Source organism: Protobothrops mucrosquamatus, unplaced genomic scaffold (genome assembly GCF_001527695.2).
Source record: "Protobothrops mucrosquamatus isolate PMUCROS unplaced genomic scaffold, P.Mucros_1.0 scaffold3060, whole genome shotgun sequence".
Classification (NCBI taxonomy): Eukaryota; Metazoa; Chordata; class Lepidosauria; order Squamata; family Viperidae; genus Protobothrops; species Protobothrops mucrosquamatus.
In genome coordinates this window covers 86,154-104,269 of record NW_015389071.1, presented here as the reverse complement: position 1 = coordinate 104,269, position 18,116 = coordinate 86,154, and the positions used below count along the sequence as shown (strand labels likewise).

Sequence of the window (18,116 nt, the reverse complement as noted above, 5' to 3'; positions counted from 1 at the left end):
TCCACTTGCAATTATAAGCACAACCTTACCCCCTCCCTTCCATTAATCCGCTAACAAATCTTGGTCTCAGTTGTGATTGTGGATCCAAGAGGACCTGCAGGTGTCAGACTGCCACGTTTACAAAATAAGTTAAGGAACAAATAGCAAGTGACCATGCAATGTCCATATGGGGGCCAACTCTAAATTTTTCAGTTATTAGTCAAATTCTGAAATCACTACATTATTTACATGTTGTTAGGTACCCCAGTGTTGTTAGGTACCCCAGTGATAATTATGATGCTGTGGGCTGTCCATAGATTCTTTTGAAAATGAAAAAAAGGAAAGTCAGAAACACTATTAGGATGGCAGTGAAATAGCAGTTCAGTTGAAAGGAATTCCTAATAAGCTGCATTTGCATAAAAATCTAAGTTTCCCTAGCTTTTTGACTAATTGATATGCTAAACCATAATGCAGTATGGTTTACTGAATTCTGTGAATCAGATTATTGTGATTTACAATTCTTGGTGTTATCCTTATCACTCAGTGCACAAACTTGCACTTTGGTTGAGATTTATTTATTTATTTATTTTTCTGATTATTCAAGCTCCAAAATGTTTCTTTTGCACCTGCCCAAAGTAATGTCTCCACTTAGACTTCCATCTCCCAAACATCATTCAGCAAATCGCATTCCCAGAGAAAATCTGGATTTCTGTGCTGTGTCCCACTAGAAAAAGATTCCATTCTTCACTGAGAACTGAATAACAAATTGTGTCGTGGATGTGAGAATGGTAGAATAACATCCTAAAGTAAACCAAATCTTACTTTTCTTTTTCCTTACGAAGGGAGCTCTATAATCCTGGAATCTGGGAATGTTAATGATTATGAAGTCGTGTATCCACGAAAAGTCACTGCATTGCCCAAAGGAGCCGTTCAGCCAAAGGTAAGAAAAAGATCTTTGTTTCATCAACAAATGATTTCTTGTCAGCCCACAGAAATTTTGATATTCCTTTTCTGCCATCTAACGGTTATCTGGATTTTGCATTGCAATCTATGTTCCTGTTTGAATTATTTATTTATTTATTAAACAAATTTATATGGCCGCCCAATTCATACCAAATTGAGGAGACTCATGGCAACTTACAAACAGAATTTCCTAATATTTATAGGTTAGTATAACTAAGCAAGTGTTGGGAAACACCCAGCCGAACAGTGAGGAGGGATTGAATGGGGAATTAGCCTTGAGTCATTTCATAGTTGCAACAGATCCAGGACTGACATCCCACCCCCCCTAAACCAGGAAATTCCATTAAAGTTTATCTATCAGTTCTGAAGGGAAGGGCAGAAGTCTAGGGAGATTCCTGTATTATAGGCAGAGTACAGTAAAGTACTTAATTTAAACTCTGCATCACTTAGAAATATAAAAGATGTGTTTCTAGGGGAAGATGGTATAGTGGTCACAGATCAAGATTAGGACTAAGAACTTACGCAGGAATGTCATTTTAAGATCTTACGGTTCAAAGCGCCAGATGAAATACTCTAAATCTCACGAATAATTTGGCTATGGCAAATTATTCATTAGATTTAAATTGATACAGGTGTAGAGTTGTTAAAAGGGTACACATTTTATTTGCCTAATTTTTTAAGAAGTAAACCCTGAACTCTTTGCTTTTCAGTATGAAGACACCATGCAATATGAATTTAAAGTGAATGAAGAGCCAGTGGTCCTTCACCTGGAAAAAAATAAGTATGTTAACTCAGACTATTTCTTAACTGTACTTGGTCAATGTGGAAAATGTATGTTCCTGGACACAATCTAAGAGAAATAATAATGGCATTCCTTTGTTTGGAAATTAACACTAAATTAAATGTTAAATATCTGCTCCATTTTTTTCATACCAAACAAGATCTTTAAAATGCCATTATACAGAAGTTTTAAACTTATTATAAAACTACCTCTGTCCTACTTAATAATGATAATGATGATGACGACGATAACGATAACGATAACGATAACGATAATGATAACAATAACAATAACAATAACAATAACAACAACTATAATAATAGTAGTAGTAATAATAATAATAATAATAATAATAATAATAATAATAATAATAATAATAATAATAATAATAATAATAATAATAATAAAGTTGGAAGGGACCTTGGAGGTCATTGAGTCCAACCCCCTGCTCAGGCAGGAAACCCTATACCATTTTGGACAAATGGCTGTCCAGTATCTTCTTAAAGACTTTCAGTGTTGGATCATTCACCGCTTCTGGAGGCAGGTTGTTCCACTGGTTAATTGTTCTAACTGTCAGGAAGTTTCTCCTTAGTTCTAGGTTGCTTCTCTCCTTGGTTAGTTGTCATCTGACATAGATATTCTCTTCTTTGCAGAGGACTTTTTTCAAAAGATTACAGTGAGACTCATTATTCCCCTGATGGCAGAGAAATTACAACATACCCCCCGGTTGAGGTAGGGTCTCACTTTTAAGAGTCTTGCTTTTAGGAAGTAAATTGAAGCAAATGTTTGTGCACAATATTACAAATATACAAGAACGAGACCAGGCTACTCAAAAAAGAAGGGCCATATATGTATGAAGTAAGAACATATTGATATGTTCTTCTAAGGATATATGGATTGCTAAATCCAGTTTGTTTTACTCGTTGAATTAGTATGGCAGTATTTCAACCATGCAGTTCTTTCCTACTGGTTGAAAGCCAACATTTTGGGGATTTAGTTTTACAAATGGATTTATTATGAGAACATCAGGTTTATAAGATCTATATTTTCATTTTTATAAGATCTATATTTTCATTTTTAAACCAGACTACAGGGATACATGCAAAGTCTTTTATTTGTAATACCAAACCTGATAACAATTCACTTTGCTCCTATACAGAAATCCATATAATATCTTTCACATTAAAAGAGTACAGAACATGGCCCTACCAGCTGCCCAAAAAAAAGAAAAATAAAACAGCACTAATATGCTTTATGAAGTCTTTGGCTCCTTGCCCCCAAATTGATCTAAACATGCATCCACTGTCTCCAAAATTATCTACTTCTGGCTTAGCATCTTCAAAGGTCATAAAAATTGCTCCCACTTAGTGTGTAACAAACATCTCTTGATTTTACTGTCTACATGGATCCTGCTTCCAAATAATGCTAGGAATTATACCTCCCTGTATATTCTGAAACTTTCCTTGTGTGAGCTCAAGGAAATAATGATTATTTGGTATCATTAGTAAATGTGGAATTTTTCATACATTATGGTAAGATTTCAGAACGTAGGACAACCATCAAGTCTGAAAGTTTCTTCAGCAAATCCTGTGGTTCAGCACTAGAGTTGACCTCCAAGAGAACATTTTATATTTGTACTGTATGTTGGTTGTCTGCCCAAAAGTTCTTAGTTTTGTGTCATCAGTGGGACTCCCCCTACAGTGTGACTTGCTTTATGGAGACTTGCATTTATCCTATGTTCATTTTGCAACAATCAATATTAAGCAAGTCTTCTGTCCCCCTAAATCAAAGTTTTCTGAATAACTGCTGTCTTAATATTTCCTTGATGTGGTGGAATACATTGGAACTGTACTTCTGCTCATCAAATCACACTACAAACAAGCTTTAACTAGTTTAGTCCTCTTGTCTCCCTCCAGGATCACTGCTATTATCATGGACGCATCCAGAATGATGCTGACTCAACTGCAAGCATCAGTGCATGCAATGGTTTGAAGTAAGATAGTCTCTAATCTTTTATTTATTTTATTAAAGAATAATATACTGTTCTTGGAGTTGTCACAGTTAAAATGGAGGGCATCAGTTTTTCATGCAAATGAGTTGGGTGTGATCCAAGACTTCTGCAGAATTAAGAAAGACTTTGGCTGAATACCAAGAAGAGCTGCTGCCAGCCAATAGAGATACAAGGGAGCTAAATCAGATGTGTCTAAAGGAGCTTCCAAGCCCTTGTCTCCTTTACATATAGGAAGTGATGTTACAGGTAGAAAAGATTAGTAGGTTTCAGACTGCTTTCCTTTCTAGAAAGTGTACAGGAAGAGGCAAGCAGACTCTTCAGTTCTACCCAGAAACACTTTCTTGAGCCACTCTGCACACCTTCTCCAGCCAGCTTGATATCTTAGCCACATAAAGATCCCAAAATTCAGAAGGTCCTTTTCATTAGTCAGAATCAATGTCCTCTCAATATCTGATACTGAAGGAAGACACTGAAAGATCCCCTTTGAACAGAGACTCTGTCCATGCAGTGGAAGAATAAATGAAAAGATAGAACACAGCAGAATAACAACAGAATAATAAAGGAAAAACAGAATGACAGAATAACACCATTGGAAGGGATCTTGGAGGTCTTCTAGTCCAATCTCCTGCTCAAGTAGGAGACCTATATCATTCTAGACAAATGGCTGTCAATCTCTTCTTAAAAATCAGTAGTGATGGAATATCCACAACATCTGAATGCAAACGTTTCCACTGGTTAATTGTTCCAATTGTCAGAAATTTTCTCCTTAGTTCTAAGTTGGTTCTCTCCTAGATTACTTTCCATCCATTGCTTCTTCTCCTGCCATCAAGTGATTTGGAGAATAGGTTGTCCCACATTGAAAGACTATCATGTCATCTCTACTCCTTCTTGTGATTAGCCTGAATGTACCCAGTTCCTGCAACCATTCATCCAGCTCCTTGTTGGTCTGCATTTTATTCTTCAGTGTTATTCAAGTTATTCTGCATTGCAGTATTAAGAAGGGATTTAAAAACACAGAGAATGTTGACTTAGTTAGTTAAAAATGGGTCTCAGAGCTGAGTTTCATTACCCAACTAGGTAACATCATCAGTGCAGGTTATCTCTGACCTAATAATATTCTCTTCTGTTGCTTCTCCATCTCTGATCACCCTTTTCCACATTGTTTTACAGAGGACATTTCAAGCTTCAAGGGGAGACATACTTTATTGAACCCTTGAAGCTTCCCGACAGTGAAGCCCATGCAGTCTACAAATATGAAAATGTAGAAAAAGAGGATGAGGCCCCCAAAATGTGTGGGGTAACCGAGACTAATTGGGAATCAGATGAGCCCATCAAAAAGGTTTCTCAGATAATGATTCCTCCTGAAGTAAGTCTCATAGTAAACATGGTTTGAGAACCGGGATTCATTTACTTGTTTCGAAAAAGTAAGAGAGAAAATCTTTCGGGGGGGGGGGGGTGATTAGATAGAATTCCAAAGGGAGGACCCCCCCATTTCTATCTTTTTATTCTAGCCATGGTATAAAAGAAATAATGGAAATATGATGAACAGAAAATGCATGTTCCAGGCTTATAGCATTTTCTTTGGTCATACAAACTTAGTTTGGAGATTTGAATCAAAATGGATTTAAATGAATCTCCAAATCTTCTCCACTTTCTAAGTCAATTTTGAAAAATAATCAAATTATCAATTTGGATGCCTCTTTTATGCATGCAGAGAGGACTTGGGATGGGGGAGAAACTGGTTTGAAATATTTAACGGTTTTGAGATTTTTGATAAGATCATTATATAATCTTGACTCCATTTTCCAATTTGATTTGAATCATCAAGTTATATTAGCAATGATTGAATAAAAAGTGACAAATTGAATCTGGTCACAATTGACCTTCATATTCCCAATATTTTCCTTCTTCACTGGAAGCACAAGAATTAGAAAACAAAACATTGCATCCAAAGTAACAGTTCCTTCCTTTCCTTTTGGTGGCAAAAGATGAAACTGCCTGATACATATCTAGAAGTTCAAAATCTCAACTTTTTTATTAAAATGTTAAAATTGACATGGAACAGCAGTTGTTGTTATAATGGAATACCAAAAGATAAGTGAAGATGCCAAAATTAATTGTGAAATCTGGTTTGCCTTTTGGCTTCAGGGTTTCTGGCAATTTAAGAATCTTTATCCTCAGCAAGTTGTGTTTATATACATTAATTGGTCCTCTATCTTGAATGTCCTTGTCTCAATGTTAGGTCATCATCACTTTATTCAAACTGGATCTTGTGCAGCAGAGTTAAGAAAGTGGCTGTCAGAGAGCAAGGAGAGAAATTGCACTCTGGAATTGGCAATTTGGCCTTGTAGTTCTGTGTGCTGAAAAAACACGAGTGTACTTTCCTAGGGAAAGAAGCAAGTAACGCACCCTCACACATTCAGGTCTCAGCATAAGTCTACTTCCTGACCAATCTGTGTCCTCTACTGGTGGAATCTAACAGGGGAATGCAGGAGGGAGGGGCTTTTTCCCAGAGAAATAAGAGGCAGATGAGCAATGAGTCCTTGGATGGCAGAAAGAAGCCCTGAAGGGATCCTCCCTAAAACCTTCACAGGGTGTATCTCATGGTTACACACAGTGTGCTTTAGTCTGGCAAGATCCCCATCTATACGAGAACAGCAATAAAGAAACTACTCTGAGCAATTAACCATGTTTTTTTGTTCCTTCTGCCTGAGAGGTCTGAAACAATATTTCAGTAATCATTTTAAAATTACATGAAAAGAAAGGCATAATTCTTTGGCCATTAAGAGTGAGTTCAGTGGGTCAAAATGTCTGATTGCCTCCCCTTACCTTGTCTTTGATGCGTAGTGTGATATGATTGCAGGCAAGGTCTAATTGGTTCCATAGAATGACCACATCACAGTGTTTCTCACGTGATTGGTTGGGATCCTTTGTTTGAGAAAGGGAAGGAAAGGTGAGAAAGTCATTGGAGCATCATTTAGACAGGCTGAAAAACAGGTCAAAGAGAGCAATTTCCTCACGTGCCTGTTCTTATTCCTATTAAATTTGGCTCAGAATTAGGTATTCATATATACTTTTATCTTTAAATGTAAGCATCATAAATTCCAAAAACAGATTAACTGGAAACAAGTGCCATACGTTATTAATATAAAGAAAGTGACTTTTTTTAAGGTGACCACTTTTGTTTGTGCTTGACAATCCATTGCATAATGTACTTTTTCCTCAAAACGTTGTCACCACTTTCTCTAAGTCAGAATTCCCAAAACTTTCCAGTTTTGCGGACAGGTGGCGGGGAGGGGATGGTTACATTGAGCAGCTGGGTCAAACCCAGCTCTATTTGTGCGAGCAGAGGGCACACACACCCACTCATGCAAATAGAGGACACACAACCCATGTTTGTTCGCTGGTCATGCAAATGGAGATGCAGGCGCTCACCTGCCACTTCCATGTCCCAGTTCCGAAGGACTCAAGGCTCAGGGCTAAAGTTTTAACAAGCTGTCTTCCTATAAATGTCTTCTTGAAAGAACCAATATTTCTGAAAGTTCAAGTATTTTGACCAAAGTGTAAAATAAGACTTTTCTGATTATCTGATGGTAACCAACATTCTTGTTGGCTGCTGGGAGCAACATGTCTAAACAGCTTTTTGTTTATTGTTCTGTTTAGGAACAAAGATACATTGAGCTTGTCATAGTTGCAGACCACAGAATGGTAAGTATCCTGGATATCTTTTCATTTTCTTTCTGCATTGAGCACAGTATTTTGTTTGTGGCTTTTTTAATGTGGGCATTTTTGAAGAGATTAATAAACATCCTAACTGGCTGTCTCTTAAAATGTGCTTTATCATAAACTTTGATATTTTTTGTTATTGGACCCAACTAATATTTACAAAGTTAAGGATCATTTGTCCAAGCTGACAACACACAAAGAAAAAGATCTATAGTGAAGAATGCTTATCGCACACATCTCTGAACAATGAAATATAGCATCCAATTTAGGAAAGCATTTCAGTAGGCTGACCAAAATTTTCTCCCACCAGGAAAAAAGCCCATGAATGTTGCTGAAAAGTTAAAAACCTTAATAAATTAATGGCAGAAATGTAGATTAAAAAATCAGCACAAAAGAATTTTTTGGACTGCTTGGATAAAAATTATTATTACATCAACAAATTCAATGATCCTTTCACTGATATGTTCTTTCTCTCCCTCCTTCTTTCCCTTCTTCCTATAATTATGATCTCATCTTAACAGTTTTATCTTTTCTGTAGTACACAAAATATGACGGTGATAAAACTGAGATAAGTTCAAAAATATATGAAACTGCCAATGATTTAAATGAGGTAAGAGGACATGGCAAATATTATTTCACTTGTTGATTTTAAATTTCTCTCAGCCCCAGCTCAGATTTTCACTGTGTTAGCACAACACACTTAGCCAGGTAAAGAGAGAGAGAGAAGATGGATTTCTATAAGAATGCTAACTTCTGTGGCTTTGAGTGAGGCCAAACTAGGTCATTTGGCCAGCTGGTGATCCAACATGTGAGGCCATCCCAGAAAATGGGTTAATTCAGTAACTAGATTAATAAGCCTCTTATGGGAATACAGCCACTGTGTTGGGAGGATGCAAATCCAAAAGTGTTTTAAGAATTCAATCAGAGCTATATCTGTAGCTGGATTCTTTCAGGCTGTTGTTAATGGTTCTGAACTGGGAGATTAGAAAGAGATGGACAGAGTCAGCCTATTCCAAGCTCAGTTGATTATGAAAATGATCTCTGAAAAGAAACCTGCTTATAGAAGCCAATATTAGTTGCTTTTTAATCTTGAAATGTTTCTCAAAGTTTACTTGTGTTTCAGTTTCTGATTGATGTCATGTCCACCTGACAGATTTACAGACCTTTGAAAATTCGTGTAGCTCTGATTGGCCTAGAAATTTGGTCCAGCGGAGAATTGAGTAACGTCACATTATCAGCAGATGATACTTTGGACTCATTTGGAGAATGGAGAGAGAGAGATTTTCTGAAGCGCAAAAGACATGATAATGCTCAGTTACTCACGTACGTCTCATTGTGGGGGAAGGGAGTGGGGGTGGCTGGGAGTGGAGGGTAATGGGGAGGTTAGTGCTTGCACAGAGCACTTTTTTTTGTAGATGAAAGCTGGTTTTGAATGAGTGCAGGTGAAAAACTCAGCTTGATTTCATTTCACCTGGATTTAAAATTGAAACTTATATGATTATCCTGCTATACTTTTGCTCTACTTACACATGCATTTTTAATTCAATTAAATAATGTTTTTGTTCCCATTCTGCACCAGCCAAATGAACAATTGCATTATACAATAGATAAACCAAGAATAAAGTAAAATAATAAAATATCCAATCTATATATAATGTTTAGCAATAAAGAGTGTGTGTGTGTGTGTGTGTGTGTGTGTGTGTGTGTGAGAGAGAGAGAGAGAGAGAGAGAGAGAGAGAGAGAGAGAGAGAGAGAGAGAGAGAGAGAGACTGTTTCCCTGCCAGTCATATCCACCTCTAGGGATTTGTGCTCAACTCTGATTCACAGCTCAAGAGCCCGCATTGTCCAAAGATCCTTCCATGGTCATGTGGCCAGCATGATCAAATGCCAAAAGCACATGGAATGCTATTACCTTCCCACCAAAATGGTACCTATTTATCTACTTGTGTTTCTGTGCTTTTGAACTGCTAGGCTGGCAGGAGATGGAGCAAGTAACGGGAGCTCACTGCATCAGGCAGAACTTGGGTCTCAAACTGTCCACCTTCCAGTCAACAAGCCCACTGTCTTAACTGCTCAGTTCCACACCCCATCAGCCTATAGATCATGAGTGGAAAATTGACATGTTTATTGTGTTATATCTATAAGATATTGCTCAAGTAACAATTGTATGGTTAGCAATCTTACAGTGCATAACAAGTAGGTCTTATGAAATATGGAAGGGGCTAGATAGAGGGCAGATCTAAGTGCAAGGGAGCATATTAAGTACTACCCAAGAAAATCCATTTTATTTTCCCACAGAAGTTGATTTGACTTGTCATCCAGTCATCTTTTCCAATATCATCTAGTGTTCAATAACCCCACAGCTAAACTGTTAGACAAAATGTATTAAATAAATATGTTTTTGGGGTTTCCATAGTTAATGGGATTTAAACTAACCCAATGGGCTGGATTCAGACAACATGCTAACCCTTCTCCCCAACCTCATTCATGCTAACACCAGCCAGACTCACCATACAGTGAAAATGCATCCTGAATATGTTTAACAGACCTTCTTAGTTAAACGGCTTCTGAGACTAGAGCCTAAAATGAATTCTAACATTCTGAAAACTGGTAGTAAATGAGGATTGGACGAGGGGTTTGCAGAAAGCCATAGAAAGTTATGTATGCCCCTACATAATGTGCTTCTATCTTCTATAAATTCTATCCCCCTCCCCATCTTTCTTATAGGGGCATGATCTTCAATGAAAAAATCGAAGGAAGGGCTTACAAAGAGAGCATGTGCGACTCGAAGCGTTCTGTAGGAATTGTTCGGGTTAGTACAAAGGACACCTGTTATCTATTTGTACTCAGGTGAAAACTTACATACAGGCATAACTTCTTTACAAATGAAGTCTCTTCTTATTTTTGATCCACGTCATTTTCATACATACCTATTTATGTATTTGACATCTCCAGGTCCTGCCTCAACTGACGGCATTTTGGCACAATGCATTCTAGATAGGTTGCAGAACGAGCTTTTTGTATGCAATGAGCTATATGTCAAAGACGACAATATATTATAATGTTTCTGGATCAGGAGGAGTCAAACTGTGCTTTAATTGGCAAATGGGCAGGAGAAATCATGTTGCAATACTTCCAAATAAGGCTTCTGAACAATATTCTTAGCAATCCTAATGACAAACATGAATCACCCTTCCAAGAAATTTAGTATCTAGATTGCATATGACTGAATTCTAGTACATTGAGAAAATGAAAGAATACTAAATCTACTAAAAAAGAAAAAAACTCCAGTATTTTAAGAAAACCACATTAGTTAAGGTGATGCTATGCATTTATTGAGAAACAGTAAACTTAGTTTTTTGTTCACATAGAAAGAATGGAGAGACATGGCAATAAACAAAACTTATACAAGAAAACTCATAAAGTTTTGTTTCTTAATAAGCAGAATTAGGATCCTGGTATTACGAGGTATTCGTAAGCCTGCTTGCTCAAGAAGGTCATTTTATTCAGAAAGAGCAACTCATTCTTAAGTCTGTACAGGATGGCTACCTTCAATATTCTGAAAATGCTAGCTTGTAGCAAAAGACATTGAGTAGTTTTTGGACTGAAGTTGCCTGTAAGTTTTAGTAACTGAATAAATGCAGACAGCAAATGGTGCATAAGTTTTGATCTTCTCCTGTACTGTGGCTTCTGGGCTTTAAAGTTTCCTTCTGGATGTATTTGTGTACGTTCTGGAGTCTTGGTGGGCACACATACATTCAGAAGAGCTAGAGGAATCCTGAGATGGTACCCTCAACTTAAAATTGATCACTTAGTCACCAGTTTTAGCTACTTAGTGCTAAAAATAATTGGATTCACTTTCAGTTTCTTGGTTGACTAACAATAAACAAAGTATTCTCTTATCTTCAGGATCATAGAACTAGACCTCATTTGGTTGCAAATAGAATGGCCCATGAGCTGGGTCATAATCTGGGCTTTCATCATGACGGAGATTCATGTACTTGCGGTGCTAACTCATGCATTATGTCTGCAACAGTAAGGTAAGGATTGAGGAAAACTTTTAATGCCTTTCCAATGAAGTCATTTTTAAATGGTTGCAATTAATTGTTAAATAAAATATGCTGAGAACGTACAAAAATGAAATGGTCGGGGAGTTACAAAAAAAGAGAGTTTTTGTCATTTGTGTGTCACTTTACAGCAAAGAAACCAAATATTAATATCTGTGATGGATAAAAGAGGAAACCACGTTAGACGTTAAAGACTTTCCTAAAGTGGGAAGCAGAATGGGGGGTAAATTATTCTGAACAAGGCAACAGCAGGAAGAAAAAGATAAAGTAGCATCCTTGGGGTTTTCCTGCCTCGCCCTTTCATCAAGGTAGAATATGTTACATCTCTGTCACATATTGCAGTCTTCTGAAATCAGCAGGTAGCAACGTACAGGAAGTCATTGACTTACAACCATTTGTTTAGCAACCGTTCAAAGTTACACTGGCCCTGAGAACAGTGACTTACGACTGGTCCTCGCAATTACAGCCGTCGCAGCCTCCCTTCAGTCACAGAATCGTGTATTTATGACACTTGCAGCATCCTTCATTCCTGGGATCCTCATTTGTGACTTTCCCAGCTGTCTTCCCATATGCAAAGCCAATGGAGCAAGCTGGGTCCCTTAATGACTGTGTGGTTCACTTAACAAAGTGACAAAACTGGTTGTAAAACTGAGCACGACTCACTTCCTGGGCAATGGAAATTCTGGTCCCAGTTGTGACAGCAAGTCAAGGACTACCAATATTTTCTTCTGGGTGCAAGTTTAGCCCTTACTTCATCAAGAAGGAAAAAGAAAGCAAAATCTTCTTAGCAATTGTCAGTTGCAAAACTCCCCATAACTTTTGTGTAAGCGTTTTGTGTAGGCTCAGTGAGCATCCCAGCTGTTGATCAATTTCTGGTTTCTTCGGCTAAAGCCCTAGGACTTCATTGCCTCCCATTTCATGCAATGGCAAGGAGGGCAGGAAGTATGGAGAATGCCACGTAGCCTTTCCTGTCCTTCCTGAAGGATTTCTGGGCATCGTGATTACTCTTTAATACTTCTAGACACTTTGTGGTGTTTTGTACAGAAGACTTTGCTTAGGAAACAATTTTGCTCAATTAACCCTATAGAAGGGGTCTGGTGCAACTTTGACCTTGGAAGAAGACCTTCTTGTCTATTTAATGGCCACCAGCAGATTCCTTTTGCGTTCTTGTTTCCACCCCCTAACTTGAGGGCCAATGATTATATTCCTAATGATTTGAATTAACATTAGGAAGGTGCTTTGCTGGGCTTAGGATGCCATCTTTGCATCTGTTTAAGTATGCAGCTTCAGAGGTCAGTGGCATGTTGCTGATATTTTCACTTTTCAACAAAAGAAATCAACAACAAATACTTTAAGGCAAATAGAGAGTTAGCATACTTAGCTCTATCTTCATTGTTATAAAAGGTACTATCCCTCCAAACGAAGAAAAGAAAAACTGGATCAAAATTCCACTATTTTTCCTTCAGTTACATTATTTTCTTTCCACAGAGAGGGTGACTAAAAATGAAAATAAAAGGCAGCCCATTCAAACACAAGATGCAGCTCAATCAACTAATATCACATGGAGTTCTCGTTACAAATGTATTTTGTTAAAAAAAGAAAGGAAAGTTAGTGGAATTAAACTGAGGGAGCATAATCTGGGACTAAGATCAAGGGATACATAGTGTTCTCTTATCTATTTTGTTAGCTTTAGAGGGAAAAAAAATACTGCGTTTCTTCATTAGCCATTCCTTTTCCATCTTATATGTTTTTGCAATGAATTCTGTTCCTAGTCCAAATATGGATGTTGTTATGGTTTTATTTTGGTTCATCTCTACAGCAACGAACCTTCCAGTCGGTTCAGCGATTGTAGTCTTAATCAATATTCGAATGAAATTATTCATAATCATTTTACATCACGGTGCCTTTACAATGAACCCTCGAAGACAGATATTGTTTCACCTTCAGTTTGTGGCAATTACTATCTGGAGGTGGGAGAAGATTGTGACTGTGGCCCTCCTGCAGTAAGTCTTTTTTTTTAAATCAACAAGAACCAGTTGAAGAGGAATGGCGTTTTTAAAAAATGGGTGATTGACCACTTCCCAAAAAATCCTTCCCTCCTGAAAACTCCTATTTTGTCAACATGGCCTCATTATCTGTCCCACTATTCTCTTGAGCTGCTTTCTCCCATATCTGATGATCTTTAATCTATGCTCTGATACTAATAATATTTTTATAAGACCAGTAATTTAGCGTTATTTTTATATTGTTAAATACACTTGTAATGCTCTGTGAGAATGTCCTTGAGAGACAAAAGAAGGAGGAAACGTCTACTCAATGGTCATATAAGAAGTAGATTAGCCTGCAGAAGCAATCGGACATGGCAAACATCTCAAGAAGAACACCTCCCACCCATTCTCTTGGTCCGTAAAGATGAGATGGTAGAAATGTAGTTTCAGTATTGAAAGATTCTGCTACTGTAACCTTACAATCAAGGTAGTGTTAATACTCATGGTTGGTGCTTCTTCTCTGGACTACCTCAGAGGCTGGCATGATGAGTAGAAAATCCCCCATGAATAAGAAAGGAATGGGGCTGTAGGTTATGTGGGCTTCACAATTAGGAGATGAGGATATTTTTATTTGTTTTATTCTTTTTACATAGGAACTATCAGATAAGGCTCTTTCACATAGATATGCCATTATTTGCATGCAATAACAAAGAATTAGTGCATTTGCTAGCATGAACCCATAAGAGGCAACACATTGCAGAAATTTCCCTCTTCAAAATAGACCAATTAAAAAAGAAAATTCTATGATATCATTTGATATGTTTTGGTTTTCAGAATTGTCAGAATCCATGCTGTGATGCTGCAACGTGTAGACTGACACCAGGGTCACAGTGTGCAGAAGGACTGTGTTGTGAGCAGTGCAGAGTAAGACTTGTTTATTTTTAACACCAGGAGAGATTTTACCCTGCTCAAAGCTAGCCATATAAAAATGTAAATATCTCTTGGCTGATTACTATGATCAAAACATTTCAACCCTATTTCTATCGCTTCTTCCAGTTTATTTGGCCCTTATAAACATATCCATAGAGAGGATAGTTTAACAAAATTTCAGTCTTGTCTCAATCTCAAATGCACTCTTTCGGCATGTTAAATCATGTCTGTGAAAATAATATATTTGTTCTTTGACTGAGATTGCATGAAAACCCAGTTTAAACAAGGATAGGCAATGTTTGAGATTGGTGCCCTAACTCAGCTTCCTAACTTTCTGGAAGCTTCTAAGAGGTCTCCGGTAATGCTGTGACATTTTTCTCTCTGAGCCTTTTAGGATGGAAATAGGTGCAGGAGACTTCTGGAAGTAAAGTTGCCCTTTTCCCCCTTTAAGTTCTCTACCTGCTCTCTAAAGCTCCAAATTCAGGTCTTTTGGTGGAACATTTTGGAGGTGCTGCAGGACCAATGAAAGAGAGGTGCTAGTTCCTCATTCCTTCTTTCTTTGTGGGATCCCAGTGGACTCTGTAATGAACATTTTGAGCAGAGTGGCCCAAAACATTTTGTTATTTGCATATTTCCATCACAAGCCTAGTTTCACAGCAGGAGAAGGGAGCTACCAGTTTTTCAGCATGTGACAGAAAATTCTATGAATGCTTCTTCCCATGTAGAGAAATAAAAATATATCATGAGAAATTCAGCAATTCACTTTTTGCTGCTTTTTCATGGCAGCCCAACTGATTTTCACTTTATGGTTGGCCAACAGGTAGAACTTCTGTTTCAGGAATTGAGCCTTTCATTGCAATCATTTCCCCATAGTAAATAAGACAGACTGGGACTTCTAGGCACCACACACAGTTGTAGCAGGGCAGGGATGCCTTGCTTGGTGATCCTCAAGACAGATGAAGAGGAGGATTTGAAATGTGTTGTGAATCATGGTTTGACTCTTTGATCTCTGCTGCTGAAGAGTGATAGCTGGAGTATTTTTGATTCTCACCCACAGTTTAGCACAGAAGGAAAACTATGCCGGGTAGCCAAGGGTGATTGGAACGATGATTACTGCACTGGCCAATCTGGTGACTGTCCCTGGAATCTCTTCCATGCCTAAACAACAATGGAGATGGAATGGTTAGTAAAAGATTACCTCTAATATGTGTGCTCTAAAGTCTGATTCCACTAATTTTTTTTTGCAATCGATCAATGCTGAAAGCTGTGAATCTATACAGAAGAAAAAGTATCCATCTAGCCTTCTTTTCATTGTTGTTATTTTGTTTTTTCTTCAAACAGCAACCACAACAAATGAGGTGAATGTCCAGGGCTGTTTCTTTCTTCCAAGAACAAAACGCCTGGCCTTCTCAGAGCCTTGTGCTTCTCTCTCGCCGTATCTTCTGGACTGACTGTCAAGAGACAGTCCTTTCTCTGAACTTGTAGGCATCTCCATAGGGAAGGTGGAAGAGAGAAATGAGAAAATCAGGGCAGAGCTGGTTGTGACCTAACAATGAAGCAATCCCAAAGCTTCCCTTAAAGGATCAGGAGTCACTTCCCCTTGATTTTTATACTATATAGAACCTGAAAGAGGTTTCAGTTAGTTCAGAAGGTGCTGTCTTACTCCACTGATAATCTCTTGCTTTGACTTTCAGGTCTGCAGCAACGGGGAGTGTGTTGATCTGAATATAGCCTACTAATCAACCTCTGGCTTCTCTCAGATTTGATTTTGGAGATCCTTCTTCCAGAAGGTTTGGCTTCCTTCTGCATCCTACTAGTAAATCACCCTTAGCTTACAGATGGCATCCAAATTCTGTAATATTTCTTCTCCATATTTAATTTGTTTACCTATTGCTGTAACAAAACGTTTTTCCTGTCACAAAGCTCCATAGGCATGTACAACACCAAGAGCTTATTTGCTGTCAAGAAAAAAAATGGCCATTTTACCGTTTCCCAATTCCAGAGCACATTTAATGCAACAAGTTCTGCCTTTTGAGCTGGTGTATTCAAAGTCAATGTTTCCTCTCCCCAAAATTCATGCTGGCTTTCCAAGATGTAGCTGCTTCTATCAATAAACTCACTATTCTCATTCTGCATTTTGTAAAGGCTCGTCTTTCAAATATGGTTTGCTGGAGTAAACCACAGGAAGAACTTGCATGCAATCCTGAGGTAAACCATCAGGAGAATTATCTACTGGCATTATTGGAACTTATTCACAGTCATCCAGAAAATTCAAAAGATAGTATATTGTTTCAGAAGGAGCCCCTAACAATAAAGAAATCTACATATTGCATGCAACACAGTTCCAATGGTGCTTTTCAAAAGGCAGGTGAACCTTCTTGGTTGTTTTTTTTTCTTGAAAATCTTTCACTTCTCATCCAAGTGAAGAACTGAAGAAGCTTCTTGGATAAGAAGCAAAACATTTTCTTTTTTAAAAAAATATTTATTTTCATTTGTCAACACAAATAAAATGAAAAGAGAGAAACAGGATAATGAACCTCCATAGAATCTCCACAGATAGTGAGTACCATTAATGGGTGGGATGGCTTGACCCCAGAAGCTGTGGAAACTCTATCACTGGAGCTTTTCAAGGCATTTGTTTTTCCAGAACGGTATGAGGTCTCCTGCCTTGGCCAGAGGGTTGGACTAAAAGACCTCCAAGGTCCCTTCCAGACCTATGATTCTATGACAATTCTAAATGCTGACTGCTAGTAAAGATTCTCTGGATTCAAAAAGGTGGAAAATCCCAATCGCAGATTCCTACTGTGCATGAGTCTCAACTGCACCCTTAAACACATTCTAGATATTTGTTTTCTATCTGCATATATTCATGAGGGCCATGTGACCCCAGAAGCTCTTCAGCTGTGAATCAGAGATGAACAGGGACCCCCCTAGAGTCAGACACAACTGGCAGGGGAAACATTTATGTTTTTTTAATGCATTGGTAACATTGTTTGATAGTTCTTCATCTCACATTTGGCCAGAAGATTTTGGGAACAAGACAACTAAATGAAGCTCACCAGTTATGTGGATTTTGCCAATGGAAAGACAGTAAACTTTGTGTTTCTGTTGCCAGATGTACTTTTACACACATTGTTCTGATGACAGGCAGGATAAGATTGAAGAAAATAGGAAGGAGTGGCATTTCCAGTATCTAGTATCCTTTGAATCAGAAACAGTAATGGTATGCGGCAAAGACCTTGGGACTACAAAGCTTCCCACCAATAGCAATAAGGAAAGCCACTTGTATATAAATAGAGAGCAAATCCCATTCACTTCCAGCATTGATGATATTACCTAGTTTGGTAATGAAATGTCTGCAAGACAAAAGGACCCCACAGTATTCATGAGCAACAGTTGCTTAAAAACAGCAGTAGTATCAGCACTGTAAAACAATTGCTTTACAGTAGCAAAGCCTGCATCCTAAAAAAATAACCTTAATAACATTAATAATAACCGATTGCCAAAAGGTTAAGCATAATAATTCTTTGACAGTTCTTTTGCCTTGTGTCTTGCCAGCATCTGATTGAAAGTAACAGACAAAATGAGATTAAAGAAGATTAAAAGGAGATCAGTGCCAAGGAGAATGTAGAAAGGAACCATTTAATTCCCTGATCTATTTCTTTATTTCT

The 18,116-nt window shown here is 37.8% G+C and overlaps 1 protein-coding gene across 1 annotated transcript in view; it reads left to right on the top strand.

Annotated features, from left to right (window-relative positions):
* The window catches only part of LOC107296981 (zinc metalloproteinase-disintegrin jerdonitin), an 18,108-nt gene extending 1,530 nt beyond the window's left edge, over positions 1-16,578 (top strand). Inside the window, exons 2-15 of the mRNA XM_029286185.1 lie at positions 822-919; positions 1,653-1,723; positions 2,377-2,455; positions 3,640-3,716; positions 4,905-5,100; positions 7,398-7,442; positions 7,999-8,070; positions 8,614-8,783; positions 10,188-10,272; positions 11,370-11,500; positions 13,347-13,530; positions 14,350-14,439; positions 15,503-15,627; positions 16,140-16,578. Coding sequence (XP_029142018.1) covers positions 822-919; positions 1,653-1,723; positions 2,377-2,455; positions 3,640-3,716; positions 4,905-5,100; positions 7,398-7,442; positions 7,999-8,070; positions 8,614-8,783; positions 10,188-10,272; positions 11,370-11,500; positions 13,347-13,530; positions 14,350-14,439; positions 15,503-15,607 — 1,403 coding nt within the window. The 3' untranslated portion in view covers positions 15,608-15,627; positions 16,140-16,578. The remainder of the gene's footprint in view (positions 1-821; positions 920-1,652; positions 1,724-2,376; positions 2,456-3,639; positions 3,717-4,904; positions 5,101-7,397; positions 7,443-7,998; positions 8,071-8,613; positions 8,784-10,187; positions 10,273-11,369; positions 11,501-13,346; positions 13,531-14,349; positions 14,440-15,502; positions 15,628-16,139) is intronic.
* Positions 16,579-18,116: the final 1,538 nt, after the last annotated feature.